General features: G+C 38.0%; 1 protein-coding gene across 2 annotated transcripts in view; it reads left to right on the top strand.

The window, feature by feature from the left end:
• BMP2K (BMP2 inducible kinase) overlaps positions 1–17,229 on the top strand; it is a 137,010-nt gene that overhangs the window by 49,799 nt on the left and 69,982 nt on the right. For both annotated transcript variants that reach the window (XM_079771745.1, XM_079771744.1), the window contains exons 2-5: positions 2,108–2,226; positions 5,607–5,712; positions 14,606–14,748; positions 15,786–15,907. In XM_079771745.1, coding sequence (XP_079627871.1) covers positions 2,108–2,226; positions 5,607–5,712; positions 14,606–14,748; positions 15,786–15,907 — 490 coding nt within the window. The remainder of the gene's footprint in view (positions 1–2,107; positions 2,227–5,606; positions 5,713–14,605; positions 14,749–15,785; positions 15,908–17,229) is intronic.

The raw sequence follows: 17,229 nt of genomic DNA, 5'->3' as shown, positions 1-17,229 counted from the left end.
GCAGAGCAGTAAAATAAAACCATCAGGGCTTCTCAGATTAGGCCTAGTTTTACATTGCTAATCATTTTTTTAATCTTTATTGTTCAAATTATTACAGATGTCCCTCTTTTTTCCCCCCATAGCTCCCCTCCACCCGGTTCCCACCCCACTGTCTGCATCCATAGGTACTGCATACATGCATATGAGATCTTTGTCCCATCTCTTTCCGCACTCCCCCCCACCCTCTTCCCCCCGAGAATTGTCAGTCCGCTCCATTTCCATGCCCCTGATTCTGTTACATTCACCAGTTTTCTGTTCCAGATTTTTTATTCATTTGATTTTTAGTTTCACTTGTTGATAGATATGTATTTGTTGTTCATAATTTTTATCTTTACCTTTTCCTTCTTCTTCCTCTTCTTAAAGAATACCCTTCAGCATTTCATATAATACTGGTTTCGTGTTGATGAACTCCTTTAGCTTTTTCTTGTTTGTGAAGCTCTTTACCTGACCTTCAATTCCGTGCCTCCGCACCTCCTACCAGTGTCAATGCACTTTCTTCTTTACCTCTTTAGTTGTAATACTTCCACTCAGCCAGCTTTCCTGTGGTTCTGGATAATAGTTGTTCCGTATTTTAGTTGTATTTTTGATACTGTTGTGGGAGGCAGGAAGTACAGGTGTTTACCTATGTCGCCATCTTGGTTCTCTTGCTATGAGAGTTTTAAAAAAGCACTCTGCAAGCTGTAAGGAAGTCTAATTATATGAACAAATAAATATGTATTAAGTATTCATTAATGCAGTATTGCATGTCTCCAATATATCTGCTGCTTACTTCCGGGCCCTTTTTGATCATTCCAAATACTAGTACATTCTGAATTGTTTGATTTAAAGTTTTTAAAATTGTTGGTAAGGCATATTCTTCTTTTTCTATTGATGCCTCATAATATATAATCCTATATAATAAAGAGGTAATATGCAAATTGACCCTCACACCCTCGCACAAGATGGCTGCCCCCATGTGGTCAAAGATGGCCGCCACAAGATGGCCAGCAGGGGAGGGAAGTTCAGGTCCACCAGGCCGGCAGGGAAGAGCATTTGGGGGCGACTGGGCCTGCAGGGGAGGGAGGGCAGTTGGGGGCGACCAGGCCAGCAGGGGAGGGATGTTCGGGTCGACCAGGTCGGCAGGGAAGGGCAGTTGGGGGCGACTGGGCCTGCAGGGGAGGGCAGTTGGGGGCAGCCAGGCCCCCAGGGGAAGGCAGTTGGGGGGGACCAAGCTTGCAGGGGAGGGCAATTAGGAGAGACCAGGCAGCAGGGGAGGGCAGTTGAGGGGGACCAAGCTTGCAGGGGAGGAAAGTTGGGGGGGACTAGGCCTGCAGGCGAGGGCAGTTGGGGTCGACTTGGCCTGCAGGGGAGGGCAGTTGGGGGCGATCGGGCCAGCAGGGGAGGGCAGCAGGGGAGGGCAGTTGGGGGCAATCGGGCTGGCAGGGGAGCAGCTAGGTGTCAATCAGGGTCGGCAGGGGAGTGGTTAGGGGGTGATCAGGCTTGCAAGCAGAAGCGGTTAGGGGCAGGCAGGCAGGCAGGCGGGCGAGCGGTTGGGAACCAGCAGTCCCGGATTGTGAGAGCGATGTGGGATCGGGCCTAAACTGGCAGTCGGACATCCCCCGAGGGGTTCCAGGTTGGAAAGGGTGCAGGCTGGGCTGAAGGACACCCCCCCCAGTGCACGAATTTTGTGCACCGGGCCTCTAGTCTTAAATAACATCAGTGTTTTGTCATTACAGAAGAGGCAGAGGCTGATGGGTAGGCAATCACTAATATATGCCAACTATAATATGAATTTATATGTGACAATTTCCACATACCACATAAAAGGTATTCACATGCAAAATGAAATTATGGTATTTTAATCTTTAAAACACATGCATATTCATTTTCATGTCCTCTTAAGTGCTACTTCATGATTGTCATAAGAAGCCAATGTCACGGGTTTCAATATAATTTATCTATTGCTTACTGTTCTTACTTTTGTCTTGGGTATAGTTAGTTTATTTTCCTGAGATTAAGTTCCTTAATATTACATGATTTTGGAAGTAGTTTCTGATTCTTTTTAATTAATTGGTACTTGTTCTTTTAGGTGGATTCTCCACAGTTTTCCTGGTGCGGACTCATGGTGGAATCCGCCATGCATTGAAGCGAATGTATGTCAATAACTTGCCTGACCTCAACATTTGTAAAAGGGAAATTAAAATTATGGTAAGTGAAAGAGTAATTCCATTAAAAAATTGGAGTATTTTCTTTTGTTTTTGTACTATAACTTTAACCAGCTTTTAGGCAAAATGCTTGTTGGTTTATGCACATCTAGAAAACCTTTGAACCTCATTAAATTAACTTGGAAAATTATATGGGAAAATTATAAGCCACACTTAGGGCTAAATACAGCCAACTCTTTCCTGTCATCTTTCTTCTTTACTGTTGTTCAGTGGGCATGGTATTCTGCTTTCTTTTTTAAAATTAATTATGGATAATTTTGAGGATAGAAAAATTTAGAGAATTATATAATAAACACCAATTTACTCACTACCCAGGTTAATAATTAGAACCTTACAGACAGTTGAAGTTTTCTGTGTATTCCATTCCAAAAATATCTCTGTACTGTTCCCATCTGGAAAATAACCACTGTCCTTAGTTTGGTGTTTACCATTCACAAAGGTGTTCATATATTCATTGTATGTGTTTGTATTCACAGACAGTGATTAGTTTTGCTTTTTATTTTTAAAATCATGGCATAAGTTGTTCAGTTTTTTTGGTATACTTTGCAATATATATGATACCCTTTAGCAAGAGAACAATTCTTTTTAAATATTAGGAAAAGTGAAAAGTATTTTTTTAAAAAAACATTTTCTTTTTTTTAAATCCTCACCTGAGGATACGTTTATTAATTTTAGAGAAAGAAAAAGGGAGAGAGAGAGGAAGGGAGGGAGCGAGGGAGAAACATCAATTTGTTGCTTTCTGACCTGGAATCTAATGGGCAACCTAGGAATGTGCCCTGACCCAGAATCGAACCTGCAGCTTTTTGGTGTACAGGACAATGCTCCAACTAATTGAGCCACCTGGCTGGGACTAAAAATATTTTTAATAGGCTATTAAAGAAAAATTCAGTAAGCAGAAAAAAAAATTACAAAATAGCAATTTCCCTGTTTTCTAGCATTATTCTCAGTGTTCTGGATGGCTTCTTGTTATTGTTCTTCTACGCTCCCACCTCCTCCCCTTTTTTGTTCTGTTCTCTTCTTCCTCCTCATCTACTGTTTATCAAGTGCTAGTGTATATATATATATACATACATGTATGTGTATATACTGTATATATATATATACAGTATATATACATATATATAAAATTTTTTAATTGAGGTACAATTCACATAATATAAAATTGACCATTTTAAGATGAATAATTCAGTGAATGACATTTAGTACATTCACAATGTTTGTGCAGCCACCACGTTGAGCTAGTTCTAAAACCTTTTTATCACTCCAAAAGGAAATCCTCTTGTCAATTAAGCAGTTGCATTCCATTACTTGATTTAGCCACTGACAACTGCCTGTCTACATTGTATCTGTGGATTTATCTATTCTGATTATTTCATATGAATTCCACTTATATGAAATAATCAGAAGAGATAAATGTGATCTTTTGTATCTGGCTTCTTTCACTTAGCATGTTTTTGAGGTTTACCCACATTGTAGCATGTATTTCATTCTTTTTTTCTGGCTGAATAATCCATTTTATATACATATATCACAATTTGTTTATCTGTTCATCTGTTGTTGGACATTAAAAAAACATCAATGAATATTTGGGCTGTTTCTGCTTTTTGGCTATGTGAATAGTGCTGCTATGAATATGTGTATATGTGTATTTGTTTGAGTACCTGTTTTCAGTTCTTTGTCTATATATCTGGGAATGGAGTTGCTGAGTCATATGGTAATTCTGTGTTTAACTTTTTAAGGAACCACTAAACTGTTTTCCTCAGTAGCTGAACCATATTATAGTCATACCAGCAATGGATGACTGTTCCAATATTTTTAAAAATTAATTTTTAATTTTTAATTACAATTGACATTCTATATTCTGTTAGTTCCAGGTATCCAGCATGATGGTTAGACATTTATATATGAATGTTCAGTTTTACTGCATTCTTGTTTTTCCATACTTGTTATTTATACCAGTCCTACTTATCCAGCTACTAAGAGGGATATTTCTTATTTTTTATCAACATCTTTATCAGCACACCTATTTTGATCCCTTTGGTTTGAAGATAGGCACATTTATACAGTCTCAGTCTGACTTATCTCAGTTCTGCTTTTGTTGTCCCTATTTCTTACTTTGAGACTTCCTTTCTTTTTAAAGGTAAAGCTGTAAGCCAAAAGAATAAAATGATTTATCCCAAGGTAATGGGAGAATCTTAGCCCAAATTTTCTAACTAACTGGAACTTAGATAAGTACCTAGATTTGGTACTTTTAGTAGAATGTGTATAATTTAGAGACATAAAAATATAGTCATCATCAATATTAGCAACACTCAAGTCTTAGGCTTTTGAATAAGATATTTTAGGGAGATTAGCTCTGTAGAGCAGTGGTCTTCCAACTGTTTTTGATCATCCATCTTCATTATATATACTTATTTATGAATTAGTGACATGTCCAGCTGCCATTAGCCAATTGTCAAATTTCATTACACAGTTACAACTAGGTTTATTATTAGTGATAGTGGATGTAAATTCAGTTAAAATAGTATTGTTGATAATTGTTTTTTTAATTTCTAGATAGACCTGATTGGATCATGATTACTATAAACCTCAGTATATGCTGATGGTTAACTTATACTAGGAGCTGAAAGTATCAGATTTGCCATTTTCTTGTTATATCCTTGTTACTTGTATTATAGGTAGTATCATTATGATTTCTTGACAAATATTTTTAGGCCATTTTGTTTACACATTAATTGCAATGTTGCATGCAAAACATGCAAATAAGAATATAATTGTTAATTCATAAATATAGGGATAGGCAAAAGTAGGTTTACAGTTATTTGTATGGAAAATACAAAATAAACTCTATTTTTTGTACTCACAACTGTAAACCTACCTTGTGCATCTCTGTATTAGAGCTTATTATTTTTCTAGATAAAAATAAATATAAGTAAAATTCTGATATTTTATTCTTGAGTCTCTAGGGACTATCTTGTACACTCTTGGAGACTATTACTTTAGAGTGAACCATCTTTCTTCTTGATTGAATTTAAAGATAAGTGTTCACTGAATATTTGCCTGTCAGTAAATGATAGTCACATGTAAATACTTTCCATCAGAACTATAGAAACCTTTTTGAAATATGTCAGATTCCATATTTATGTCTGTCTTACTTTATGAAATTCTAGTCTAAGTACATTAATTAAGACTTCAAACCATTGGTAATGATAGAGCTTTAAAATGTATATTTTCCATATTTATGTCTGTCTTACTTTATGAAATTCTAGTCTAAGTACATTAATTAAGACTTCAAACCATTGGTAATGATAGAGCTTTAAAATGTATATTTTCAATTCTTGAAATTTTGTTTCTTTTTTACAGAAAGAGCTATCTGGTCACAAAAATATTGTGGGTTATTTGGATTGTGCCATTAATTCAATTAGCGATAATGTATGGGAAGTACTTATCTTAATGGAATATTGCCGAGGTAAGTGTTTTTCTGCATTTGTTTTAAATTTTAAAAAGGCCTTAAAATAGGTTAGTAGGTGTCTTGGTCTCTCCCAGGACAGCTTTCACTTTATTCTAGACACTTACTGCAATCTCAGCTTTAATCATCTGTCTAAGGAATGCTGTTAAAAATATTTAAAACCTAAGTCATAGTTGCTGCAGTGATGGTATGAGCAGATAAATGGACAAAGAAAATGCTGTTGGGTTTAAAATAGGAAATCTAAGCAGGTAAAGAGCAGTTACACTTCATGCTTCCTATACAATTCTTTTATAATCTAGCCAAGAAGAGCATAATGTGTCAATATTACATTGTGTTACAAGATTTCTTTCAGCACTCTACCATGTTATCTTTCAACATATTAAATGTAATAAATTCAGAAGATATATTTTGACCTATAATTTTTATAAACTTGTATTATTTGGCATTTTGGGGTTCTTTTGTAAGATATTAGAAGGTAGAAAACCATTTTGTTGGACCTAATGTGATATTTAAAAATAATAATTGCTTGTATAGTATGCCTTAGGAATAATAAGATAACTTTAAAAAAAATCCTTGAAATTTTTTTTTACTTTAATGCATGAAGAGACAATTAATCTATTTCCTGCAAACTTAAAAAAAAATCAGACTGTATCTGACAATTTGGGCTCTAGGGAGTTCTGGTTTATATTTAGACTAGAGGCCCGGTGCACAAAATTCGTGCACTGGGGTGGGGGAGGCCCTCAGCCCGGCCTGCACCCTCTCGCAGTCCGGGATCCCTCAGGGAATGTCTGCCTGCTGGCTTAGGCCCGCTCCCTGCAGGCCTTAACTGGCAGGCGGACATCTCTCTTGCAGTCTGGGACCCCTTGCTCCTTACCACTTGGCTCGCTGCTCCTTAGCTCTGCCATGGAGGTGGGAAAGGCTCCCGCCACCGCTCCTGCGCTTGCCAGCCATGAGCCCAGCTTTTGGCTGAGCAGTGCTCCCCCTGTGGGAGTGCACTGACCACCACGGGGCAGCTCCTGTGTTGAGCATCTGCCCCCTGGTGGTCAGTGCGCATCATAGCGACCGGTCATTCTGGTCTTTCCACCATAATGGTCACTTAGGCTTTTATTATAAAGACTAGAGGCCCAGTGCATGAAGATTCATGCGTCCCTCAGCCCAACCACCCTCTCACAATCCGGGACCCCTCGAGTAGGGTCCCTAGGCCTGGCCTGAGATCAGGGCCTTTTGGGTCTTTCCTTCCCTGGTCTGCAGGAAGCTGGCCCCACCCCCGCTGCTGCCACTGCTTGCCATCTGTGCAGCACTGCCTCCCCTCCCCTGCCACCGGTGGCCTCCCTCTGCAGGCGACAGGCTGGGGTGAAATGGCTTGGCTGGCCTGGGCCTCCCTCTTTCTTTGCTAGGGGGTGGGGCCAGCCATGCAAGGGGCCGTCTGCCTACCTGATTGCCCCTAACCACTCTGCCTGCCTGCCTGATTGCCCCTAACCACTGGTCTGCCCACCTGATCACCCCTATCCACTCTGCCTGCCTGCCTGATTGCCCCTAACAGCTTGGTTGGGGGTGGGGCCAGCCCAGTGAGGGTCTGTCTGCCTACCTGATCACCCCTACCGCTGGTCTGCCTACCTGATCTCCCCTAACTACTTGCCTGCCTACCTGATCACCCCTAACCACTGGTCTGCCTACCTGATCACCCCTAACCCCTCTGCCTGCCTGCCTAATTGCCCCTAACCGCTTGCTTGGGGGCGGGGCTAGCACTGACTTCCAGTTGGTCAGCCTCTGATTGTCGCAGGAGCTGACCGCCAGTTGCCTGCCATCCGTCGCAGGCTCCCCGCTGGTGCCCAAGGCCGGGAAAGCCTCCGGCAGGATGGTTTCCTGGTGGGCGTGGCTGGTGGGCGTGGCTTTTGTGGGTGTAGCACAGGTATGGTCAATTTGCATATTACTCTATTATTAGGTAGGATTGTCTTAAGACAGTTACGATTGTTAATTATGATACCAGAAACTCTTGTCATTTCCTTAAGGTTGTAGGAGAAGGATGATGTAGTGGTGATGTAGAAAATATGTTCTCATTTGACTCCTGAGGAGGGTGGACAGAGGGAAATAAAATCATACCTAATAATATGGTAATATGCAAATTACCATCACTCCGCTATGCCCACGATTGGGCCGGCTGGAGGCGCGGGGGGCAGGACTCAGGGTGGCCGATTGGCTGGCGGTAGGAGCGGGGGGCGGGGACTCGCGAGTCCCCGCCCCCCGCTCCTCCCGCCAGCTTAAACGGCCGGCGCTGCTTAGGCCGGCGCTGCGGAAGACGCTGGTGGCGGAACTCGGGGTGGCCGATTGCGTGGCTGCTGGCACCAGTTTTCCGCCAGCAGCAGTTTTCCTCTGGCCACCCGCCCGATCGGAGCGCCTCCCGATCAGAGTTCCTCTCGGGGTGGCCGATCGTGATCATGCTGGCGGGAGGCGCTCTGATCGGCGGGTGGCCAGAGGAAAACTGCTGCTGGCGGATAACTGGTGCCGGCAGCCAGGTGAAGGAATAGTCTATTGTACGAAACTTCGTGCAACGGGCTTCTAGTTAATTAATATTATAATATCTATTGTGATGTATTTTTAACTTATTTTCATTTATAATATAAGAAGTTAAATGTTTTCCTGATTGTTTTCTCTTATTCATATCTCATGTTCTCTATTGTAAAGCATTTTGATGTCTTTAAGGAGAAGATACTGATTTTCTCTTTCTCACTTTCCTGAATCTAGCATTTACAGTTCTGATTCTTAGCTGGATTATAGTTGACCAGTAGCCCTAACTTTTTAAAGATAATTGAATTGGGCATAATTATAACCCTAGATGAATTTAAATAATTGTCACCAGAGGACATTTTAAAAGGGGGACCAAATAAACTTCCAATATTTAGGGGACAAATTGTTATGAGGAAGGCATTCTTTTGCTTTTTAAAAATTAACAGTTTTAAAAAATCTGATTTGAATCGACAAGCTTTTTTTGTTACATGACATTTTTATTTTGATCAAAGTTATTCATGTATATATTTTTAAAAGTCAAATCTGTTAAGTTATGGCTAAATCAGTAACTTCCTGCCCCATCCCTCTCTTCCAAGACATGTTCTTTAAAATACTCGAGATGTTTCTTCTCATGTTTATTTCCGTATTTCTATAATGCATTTTGTAGAAAAGAATTGGTAGTTTTAGTGAGACTCTTAGAGTATGAAAGAGAAGGAAGGAACTTAGAAAATCAGGGTACGAAGTATGTGATTCTGGGCTCTGGAAAGTTTGTTAGTGCTGATTTTCTTTTTTTATGTTTTAGATAGTATCTTTAAGAAAAGATGAGAATTTTACTTGTCACTGTAGTATAGTCTCAACTTTTGGATTGAATTAATAATTAGTGTTTAAATTTTTTTGTCTGCCATTAAATTGTGACATGTAATAGCCTGTAATTGCATTTTCTTTCTTATACTTCTTATTATTTTTCCTGGAGTTAATAATTATGCCAATTTTCATTTGCTGTGTTTTCTTTATACATATTAGTATTTTAGTCCCACATTTCCCAATGAAAGTGTAAATCTTTACGCACTACACGTAAACATTTTAATATTTGTGTCAATTTCATTTTTTCTTTCCTTAGAAACATCCTTTTGGGAGACATTGTTCTGTTTAATTTTGAACAGCATTTAGCTGTTATTCTTCGAATTCCCTCTGCCTTCCTCCTATTTTAGACTCTCTGCTACTCATGCGTCCCACTTATTTTTATTTTTTTAAATATTTTTATTGATTTCAGAGAGGAAGGGAGAGGGAGGGAGAGAGATAGAAACATCAATGATGAGAGTGAATCATTGATTGGCTGCCTCCTGCATGCCCCCTACTGGGAATTGAGCCTGCAACCCAGGCATATGCCCTTGACCGGAATCGAACCTGTGATCCTTCAGTCCGCAGGCTGACGTTCTCTCCACTGAGCCATGCCAGCTAGGGCCCCACTTATTTTTATTATGGTCTTTGGTAGAGTACATTTTCATTAGTTTTCTGATAATGGATTTATGGAAGAAAACATTTTTTTTAAATTGATGAGAGAAAGAAAGAGAGAGAGAGAATGAATAACCATATATTATTCCACTTATTCATTCATTCATTGGTTGACTCTTATATGTGCCCTGACCAGGGATTGAACACTCAACCTTGGCGAATCAGGACAACGCTCCAACCAACTGAGCTACCTGACCAGGATTGAAGAAAACATTTTTGAAACCTTGCATATGTAAAAATATTTTTATTCTACATCCATATTTGTTAATTTGGCTGGATAAAGAGTTGTAGTTTAGGTATAATTTGATCTATAATTTTAAAGGTATTACTTTTTTCCTACTGTTACTATTGAGAAGTTGGATGCATTATGCTTTCTCAATTTTTTAATGTGACCTATTTTTTTACTTGGACACTTTTTAAATCTTTATCCTCAGCATTCTAAAATTTCAAGATATATATGCCTTGGTTATAGGTCATTTTGGTGGTACTTTTTTTTGCTGGGCACTCAGTGTTTTTCTCTTTCATTTTCTCTGTTCTCTCCTTTTGGACTTTTAATTTTTAGGGTATTAGTCTTCCTAGATTTGTTACTGGAGAGCTGGTCAAGTTGAAGGGAGCTTGGCTCTCCCCTCCTTGGCTCTTGTCATACTTGTGATAAAGCAGACGCGTGACAGCAGTGTTGAAGTAAAACAAGCCAATTTATTAAGAATATATTTGGCATAAAGCACAAGTGGGCAACTCAGCCAGTCTGAGTGCACTGCCTTGTGGAGGTTGAAGGGATTTATACTTCCCCCTTCTATAGGTTTCAAAGTTCCCCTGCAGGATAGACTAGATTTCAAAATCCCCCTTTTACATTGTTGCAACTTTTCCCAGAATTTGTGAGAACATCTGATTTTTATCTTGGTAAGTCCCAAGACTGCTGACTTCTTTGTTCTCTGGGTGAGATAAACTTCCCTTTTTCTTTTCTCTTTTTCCTCCCCCTGTTCTAACAACTATCTTTCCTGCCTAATACCCCCCAAGTGATACCATGCAAATGCTTTTGGGGTTTTGTTGTTTGTGCCCCAGACTTTATCTGTCCTTGGGTTTAGCTGTCACAAATGGCATTAATTGGTTCTTTGTATAAACCATTTGTTCTCAAGTGTCCTTGGTTGGGGAGGATAAGGTCTTGCGATTCATAAGCTGGCTGGAAGCTGCCCAACCTGTTTGGCCTTGTTTAATTTTCTTGTCTCAGTTTCCCCATTCCACTTGTCCAGGAATTTTCCTAGCTTCTTACTATCCTGCCACAGATTGATCAATTCTCTGATTTTCTTTCTTTGATTTTTCTTTTCTTTCTTTTTATTCTCCTTGTGTTGGGAGCATTCCTTCAATTTATCTTTGAGCTCCTCTATATAATTTTGTATTTCTGCAATGTTATTTTTAATTTCTAAGAACTCTGTTTTGTTCTCTCAATATTGTTGTTCTTTGTTAAAATATACCTTGCTCTTGTTTTAGGTGCAGATATTTTTTTTACAGATACTACAGCTTTTAAAAATATTTTTCTTTTGTTCCTGGCTATTTTTTTTCTATTTGTTAATATGCTCTCTCCATTATGTTACAAGTTTTCTTTAAATATTTTACCTGATAAGTTATAGGATCTGAATAGAGTATTCTCAGTTCCTTTTCTCAGATGAATAAATGAGAATTCCCAGTGGATTGAGAATGGGTGAACAAAAATGCTCTCCCCTTACTTCCTCTGTAAAAGCTAATTGTTTTACATAAGATTGTTTAGGAATGATGATGCTTTAGTGAGGGAGTCAGCGTTATATATATAGTTCAGGTACATTGTGTTTTGCATTATGTAGAGAGAAAACTGTATAGAGAGTAGAAGAATATGTTAAATAGCTTACATACCCCACCATGGTTTCAAGTATCAAATATTTACAGTCAGTCATCTTTTGTCCAGTATTAGATCTCTGCAGGTTTATGATGTAACACTGCTTAATTTGCTAATGTTCTTAAGTAAAGGGAGGTTTTATGTGCTTTAGTTACCAAACTTTGAGAAATCAGAGTTGGTATTTTTAATATATTTTTATTATTTTATGAAAAGAGATTTTTTTTTGAGGGGGAGATGTTTTACAGAAATTCCTATGGATAATAATCTGTTAGCTTTTGCTTAATAACAAAACATTACAAAACTCAATATCATAAAACAACAGTTATTTATTATTGCTTGTGTATCAATCGGCTAACTGTTCCAGATTGAGCTTGGTGGGGTGACACTACTCATTTTGACTGGGCTTGCTCATATGCCAGTGGGTTTGCTGGGACTGGTTTTACATATTTCTCATCATCTTCTTGGCACTAACAAGCTATCCTGGGGATATTTTTCCATGGAGATGGTAGAAACATAAGAGGGCAGGTAGAGGATGTGAGGGCTCCTAAGGCGTAGGCTTGGGACTGGCACACTGCCACTTCTGCCTTACTCTGTTGTATGATCAGATAGGAAGGGTTGGCTGCCTACTTTGAGAGGTTAGCGAAATGTTGACCTTTTTATTTTAGTGCTGAAATTGGCAAGAGTATATAAGGTTTTGCTTAGGAGATGATACCTGTTTAGAAACTATAGAAAGATTTGAGAGCTCTATGCATCTTGTTTTAAAAGACCTTCAGTATATATAGTTAAATCTTACTTTTCTTTAGAATAATCTTACTTTAACATAATTTTCAGAAGAGTTTGATTTTGAATAATAAAATGTTTTTTTGTGTCTACATTTGAAATGCAGCTCAAATATAGCTTTTAGCTTTTTTTGGGGGGGGGGGCTGAATTTTGTCATTCAAGGTTATTAGCTCAAATATATCTCTCAGTGGAAGGAAGAGGATTAACATTTGTTTAAAATTCATTCTACTGATTACAACATTGAATCTTTAGAAGAGGTGAAGTGAGTTTAAGATTTTGATTTCTTTAGCAGTGAAATGATATTTCAAGAATGTGAATGAATACCTAGAAAACATTTTTTATCCTGTTTAATTTTGGGTCAAAATGAGTTAGGGTGTCTGACAAGAGGGTGAAGGAAATTGTTGCCTGGTCAGGCGCCTCATTCTTATTAGATACCCTGAACAAATTACAGCGAAATGGGCTTGTGTTTTCAGAAAGTTGGAGGTTGATAGGTAAATGTTCATGTTCTTTTTGCTTTAAAATTCTAAGAGAAGAAACAACCATTTCAGAAAATACAAGAAAATGCTGTTGAGACAGTAATAATAAAAGGAAGAGCTGTATATGCACCTTCTTAAAGATTTCAAAGTAGCGAGGATTCATTTATTCAAGCTTGTTAAAAGAAAGTTTCAAGTTAACATAAACTTGCCTTTTTAAAATCCCCAAACATGATTTTTCATCAGACTGGCTTCTGAATGAATCATATATTTACTTTTGCTCTTAAAATATAATGATAATTTCTTAATAATTAAGAATTGTCATTACTGGACTGCAGTTATTGTGGTATATTGTAGTATATAATAATTCTCTCAGGACTTACGTGTGGCTATTTAATTTTAGCAAATTACTCTACCCATTATCCCTTACCTAGTTTACAGTATTAGCTTCTTATTCATTTCCACTCTTCTGATTCCCTTATCCCTCAATCAAGGAAATCTTTTAAAAAGTCAGATAAGGAAGTTTCTTTAGTTCTTAAATTAAATGTAAGTATTTCTGATTGCTTTCTGCCTTGTCAGTCTCTTCTCACCTTACCCTCTTCTCTGCTTTCTAGACCATGTCCACATTGGCTTTCTTTAAGCTACTTAAAGTCATTAAGCTCTTTCCCAAACTGGAGGCCTTTGTAATTGCCACTCGCTATCCCTAATCTGCTCTTGTTCCATATCTCTTCCTGGTTAATTCCTACCTACCCTTCATTCTAAACATAAATATAACTTCCTTAGATTGGCCTTATCTAGCACTCTTTCTTCCTCATCCTCCTTCACCAGTTTAACATAGGTTTCTCTCATTATTCTTACTAGTGGCCCGGTGCACGAATTCGTGCACCACTGGGGTCCCTCGGCCTGGCCTGTGGAATCGGGCCGAAACTGGCTCTCCGACATCCCCCGAGGGGTCAACAGATTGTGAGAGGGCGCAGGCCAGGCAGAGGGACCCCACTGGTGCACGATCGGGGCCAGGAAGGGATGCAGGAGGTTGGCCAGCCAGGGAGGGACCGCGGAAAGGCTCCAGGGCATGCCCGGCCTGTCTCGCTCAATCAAAGCTAACCTACTAGTCGAAGCGTCTGCCCCCTGGTGATCAGTGCATGTCATAGTGACTGGCTGACTGGTCGACTGCCCCCTGGTGGCAGTGCATGTCATAGCGAGCGGTTGAGGGGCCTTAGCATATCATTAGCAAATTCGCTTTGATTGGCTGAACTGACAACTGGATGACCAGACACTTAGCATATTAGGCTTTTATTGTATAGGATTGTACATAATTATGATATGTGTTTGTTTATTTATGTGACTTTTTAATGTTTATCTCTGCCTTTAGATTATAAATTCTATGACAATAGCAACTTTATTTTTGTTTACCCAATAATTAGCATAGTGTGAAATAAACTTTTTAAAAATTTATGATGCTGTCAATTATAAGGTACACCCTGATTTCAGATATGTTAAAATGTTAAAACATGGCAATTGCATTAGCAGGACATCATCTATGTAAGATGTTCTCAAGTTAGAGATGTAAAATATGATAAAATGTATTTCATTGAATCAGTACTTAATGGTGTAATAAGTATCCTTACAGGAGAATTATGAAAAAGCCAATTCCCTCGTACCTGAGATCATAAATGCATTTCTTAATTTCTTTGTGATAGACTGCATGTATACAAATATGTCCTCTCAAAATTACTTTTTTGGTTAGCTGGGCAGGTAGTGAATCAGATGAATAAGAAGCTGCAGACAGGTTTTACGGAACCAGAAGTGTTACAGATATTCTGTGATACCTGTGAAGCTGTTGCGAGGTTGCATCAGTGTAAGACTCCAATAATTCACCGGGATCTGAAGGTACAAAATTTAGAATCCTCATGTATTGATGCATTTTTAACTTTCAAGTTAAAATGTTCTTGGGCTATTTTCATCTAAATCAGTTTTTCTTACCAGCACTGAGCTTGGCCTCTGTCCCCTGCTGCATTTCCTGATGTCATCTAAAGACTGGCTGTAGATTGGGTGGTGATTATCTTTAAAGTCATACTATATTTTAACCTTTTTGTGCACTCAGACCTCTTGTATCTGATACCCTATTACATTGGAAAAAGTCTCCAAAGTGGATCGAACATTTCTGGTATCATACTACTAGAGATGCCAGTGCACATACCTTGTAAAACTATAGGTGTCTTCTTGGATATCCACAAACATTAAGATTCAAAAATTCCTCTTCCTGAAATTCTTTATGCGCAGATATCCCATGGCTAACCTTTCACTCTTCAAGTTTGCTCAGGTTCACCTTCTCACTGAGTTCTGTCTTATACTGCCTTAGTTACAGTTACAACCTAACATTCCCGCTTTCTACCGGCTCTCTTTTTTATTATCACTTCTCACCTTCTAAGATACTATATAATTTGCTCAGTGTAGTATTTTATATAAAAATGGTATTAAAAGTCAGGGTAAGAATTTTAATGTTTTTTGTTATTGCTTTTCTATAGATAAGGTAAAGTGTCAGAAATTGAGAGAAATGGAGGTATAGTATAGACTCTGACTGCTACAAGTTCCTCTCTTTCACTGAAGCACTTTTAGAGAGGATTTATTTGGGGTTTCTTGTCCCCTGCAAAAATCATCCTGGGATGGAAGAAGCACTTCTCTGTTTTTAGTAAGAGAAGCAGTGGACATAGTAGAGTATATTTTTTGTCTGATTCATTTGTCCTTCCTCATAATTTGAGGTATCATATATATAGTATATACTGTATGTACAGTATATGATCTGTATATGTATGTGTATATGTATATATCATAAACCCTTCAATGTTTATTGTGTAAGGTCATGGTTGTAAAAAGATAATCTTCATTTTGAAAATAGTACTAATTATTGATTTTTTTCTCTTAAGGTAGAAAATATTTTGTTGAATGATGGTGGAAACTATGTACTTTGTGACTTTGGCAGTGCCACTAATAAATTTCTTAATCCTCAAAAAGATGGAGTGAATATAGTAGAAGAAGAAATTAAAAAGTAAGTGTTTATCTTTATTGCATTTGTCTTAAGGGAATTTTAGTTAACTTGGGTCTGTGATCAGCTCTGCTAATATATATTTTAGATATTCCATTCATAGATTTCTTCAAAACACTTTTATACCATAGACATTGATTAATTTATGTCTGATCTAGCTCAATAGGAAATACATTTTACCATGGATACAAGTTATTCATCTATGTTTTAAACACATTTATCAAGAAAGTTGTTAAATAAGCTGTAGTAATTAGAGGAACCATTAAAGGGAGTTTTCACTGTTGAATTCAGTTAAGCATCTTTATTTTTAGTAGTACTGTTTTTGTTAGGAAAAATTAAATTATTTGAAAACATTTAAACTTTTACTTCGTATTTAATATTAACAAGTTGACTTCTGTATGCATTGAAAACTGTTGAAAATGTGTTACTTAGTAATAGTGTACTGGAAAGCTCTCTGATAAAAAAATTAGTCATATCTGCTTTATGTTTCCTTATTCTTGTACTTTCCAAGGTTGCTAGGTTACTTGTTAAGACTTTTCTGTTTTATAAAATGGAACTGTTTGTAAGTCTTAGATTACCTCAATGAAATGATACAGACTGCAGAAAGATCTGTCAGAATACAAATTTATAAGTAGTTGCCTTTTCTGAGTTATCCACTTCTTCACACATTCTCAGTTGTTTAAACTATCTAGGAGCTGTTATTTGAACTGTAACTTATATTTCGAAATAGCTCAAGTAGAGCTGATATTACCCTGGCTTAGTTGTATAGCACTATGGATTTCTAGACTACATATTTCTATCCAGAGAACTTAGCTTATGGTGATTATGTTAGATTCCATAAAAACAACTCCTTAGTAAACATATAAATGTCCTGAAGAAGTCAAGAACAATAAATTATTGAATTGACTTCTTGGGAATGCAAAAATGATTGGATTGTGATATATAATGGCTCCTTTGATTCTGCTCAAGTACCTCTAACTTGCTAGGTTTTATTTCTTGTTGTTGAGATCTGAAGTATAGTTAAGGTTTAATAGAAATTTGCATTAATGATGAATGTAAACTTATGAGGGTGTGCTTTGTGACTCAGTTGAGGAGTTAATGGCCCAACCATTTACTTAATTAAGAGGTATTTATCTAGGGCCTGCAATGTAGTGGACACTAAAGGATAGTAGTAAGGGGGTGCTGCAGGCTAGCAGTGAACAAAAGTCCTGCCTGCATGCATTTCATATTCTGGTTTCTTGGGTTGTTTCTCTCTATCATTCAGAATGTCCCACCAATCAGGGTCATTGAAATCAGTAAGATGGTAGAATGCTCACTTTTAAGAA

Source organism: Cnephaeus nilssonii, assembly GCF_951640355.1.
Source record: "Cnephaeus nilssonii genome assembly, chromosome: 1".
NCBI classification, from domain to species: domain Eukaryota; kingdom Metazoa; phylum Chordata; class Mammalia; order Chiroptera; family Vespertilionidae; genus Cnephaeus; species Cnephaeus nilssonii.
The sequence above is the reverse complement of the archived record's forward strand: the minus strand, read 5'-3'. Positions and strand labels throughout refer to the sequence as shown.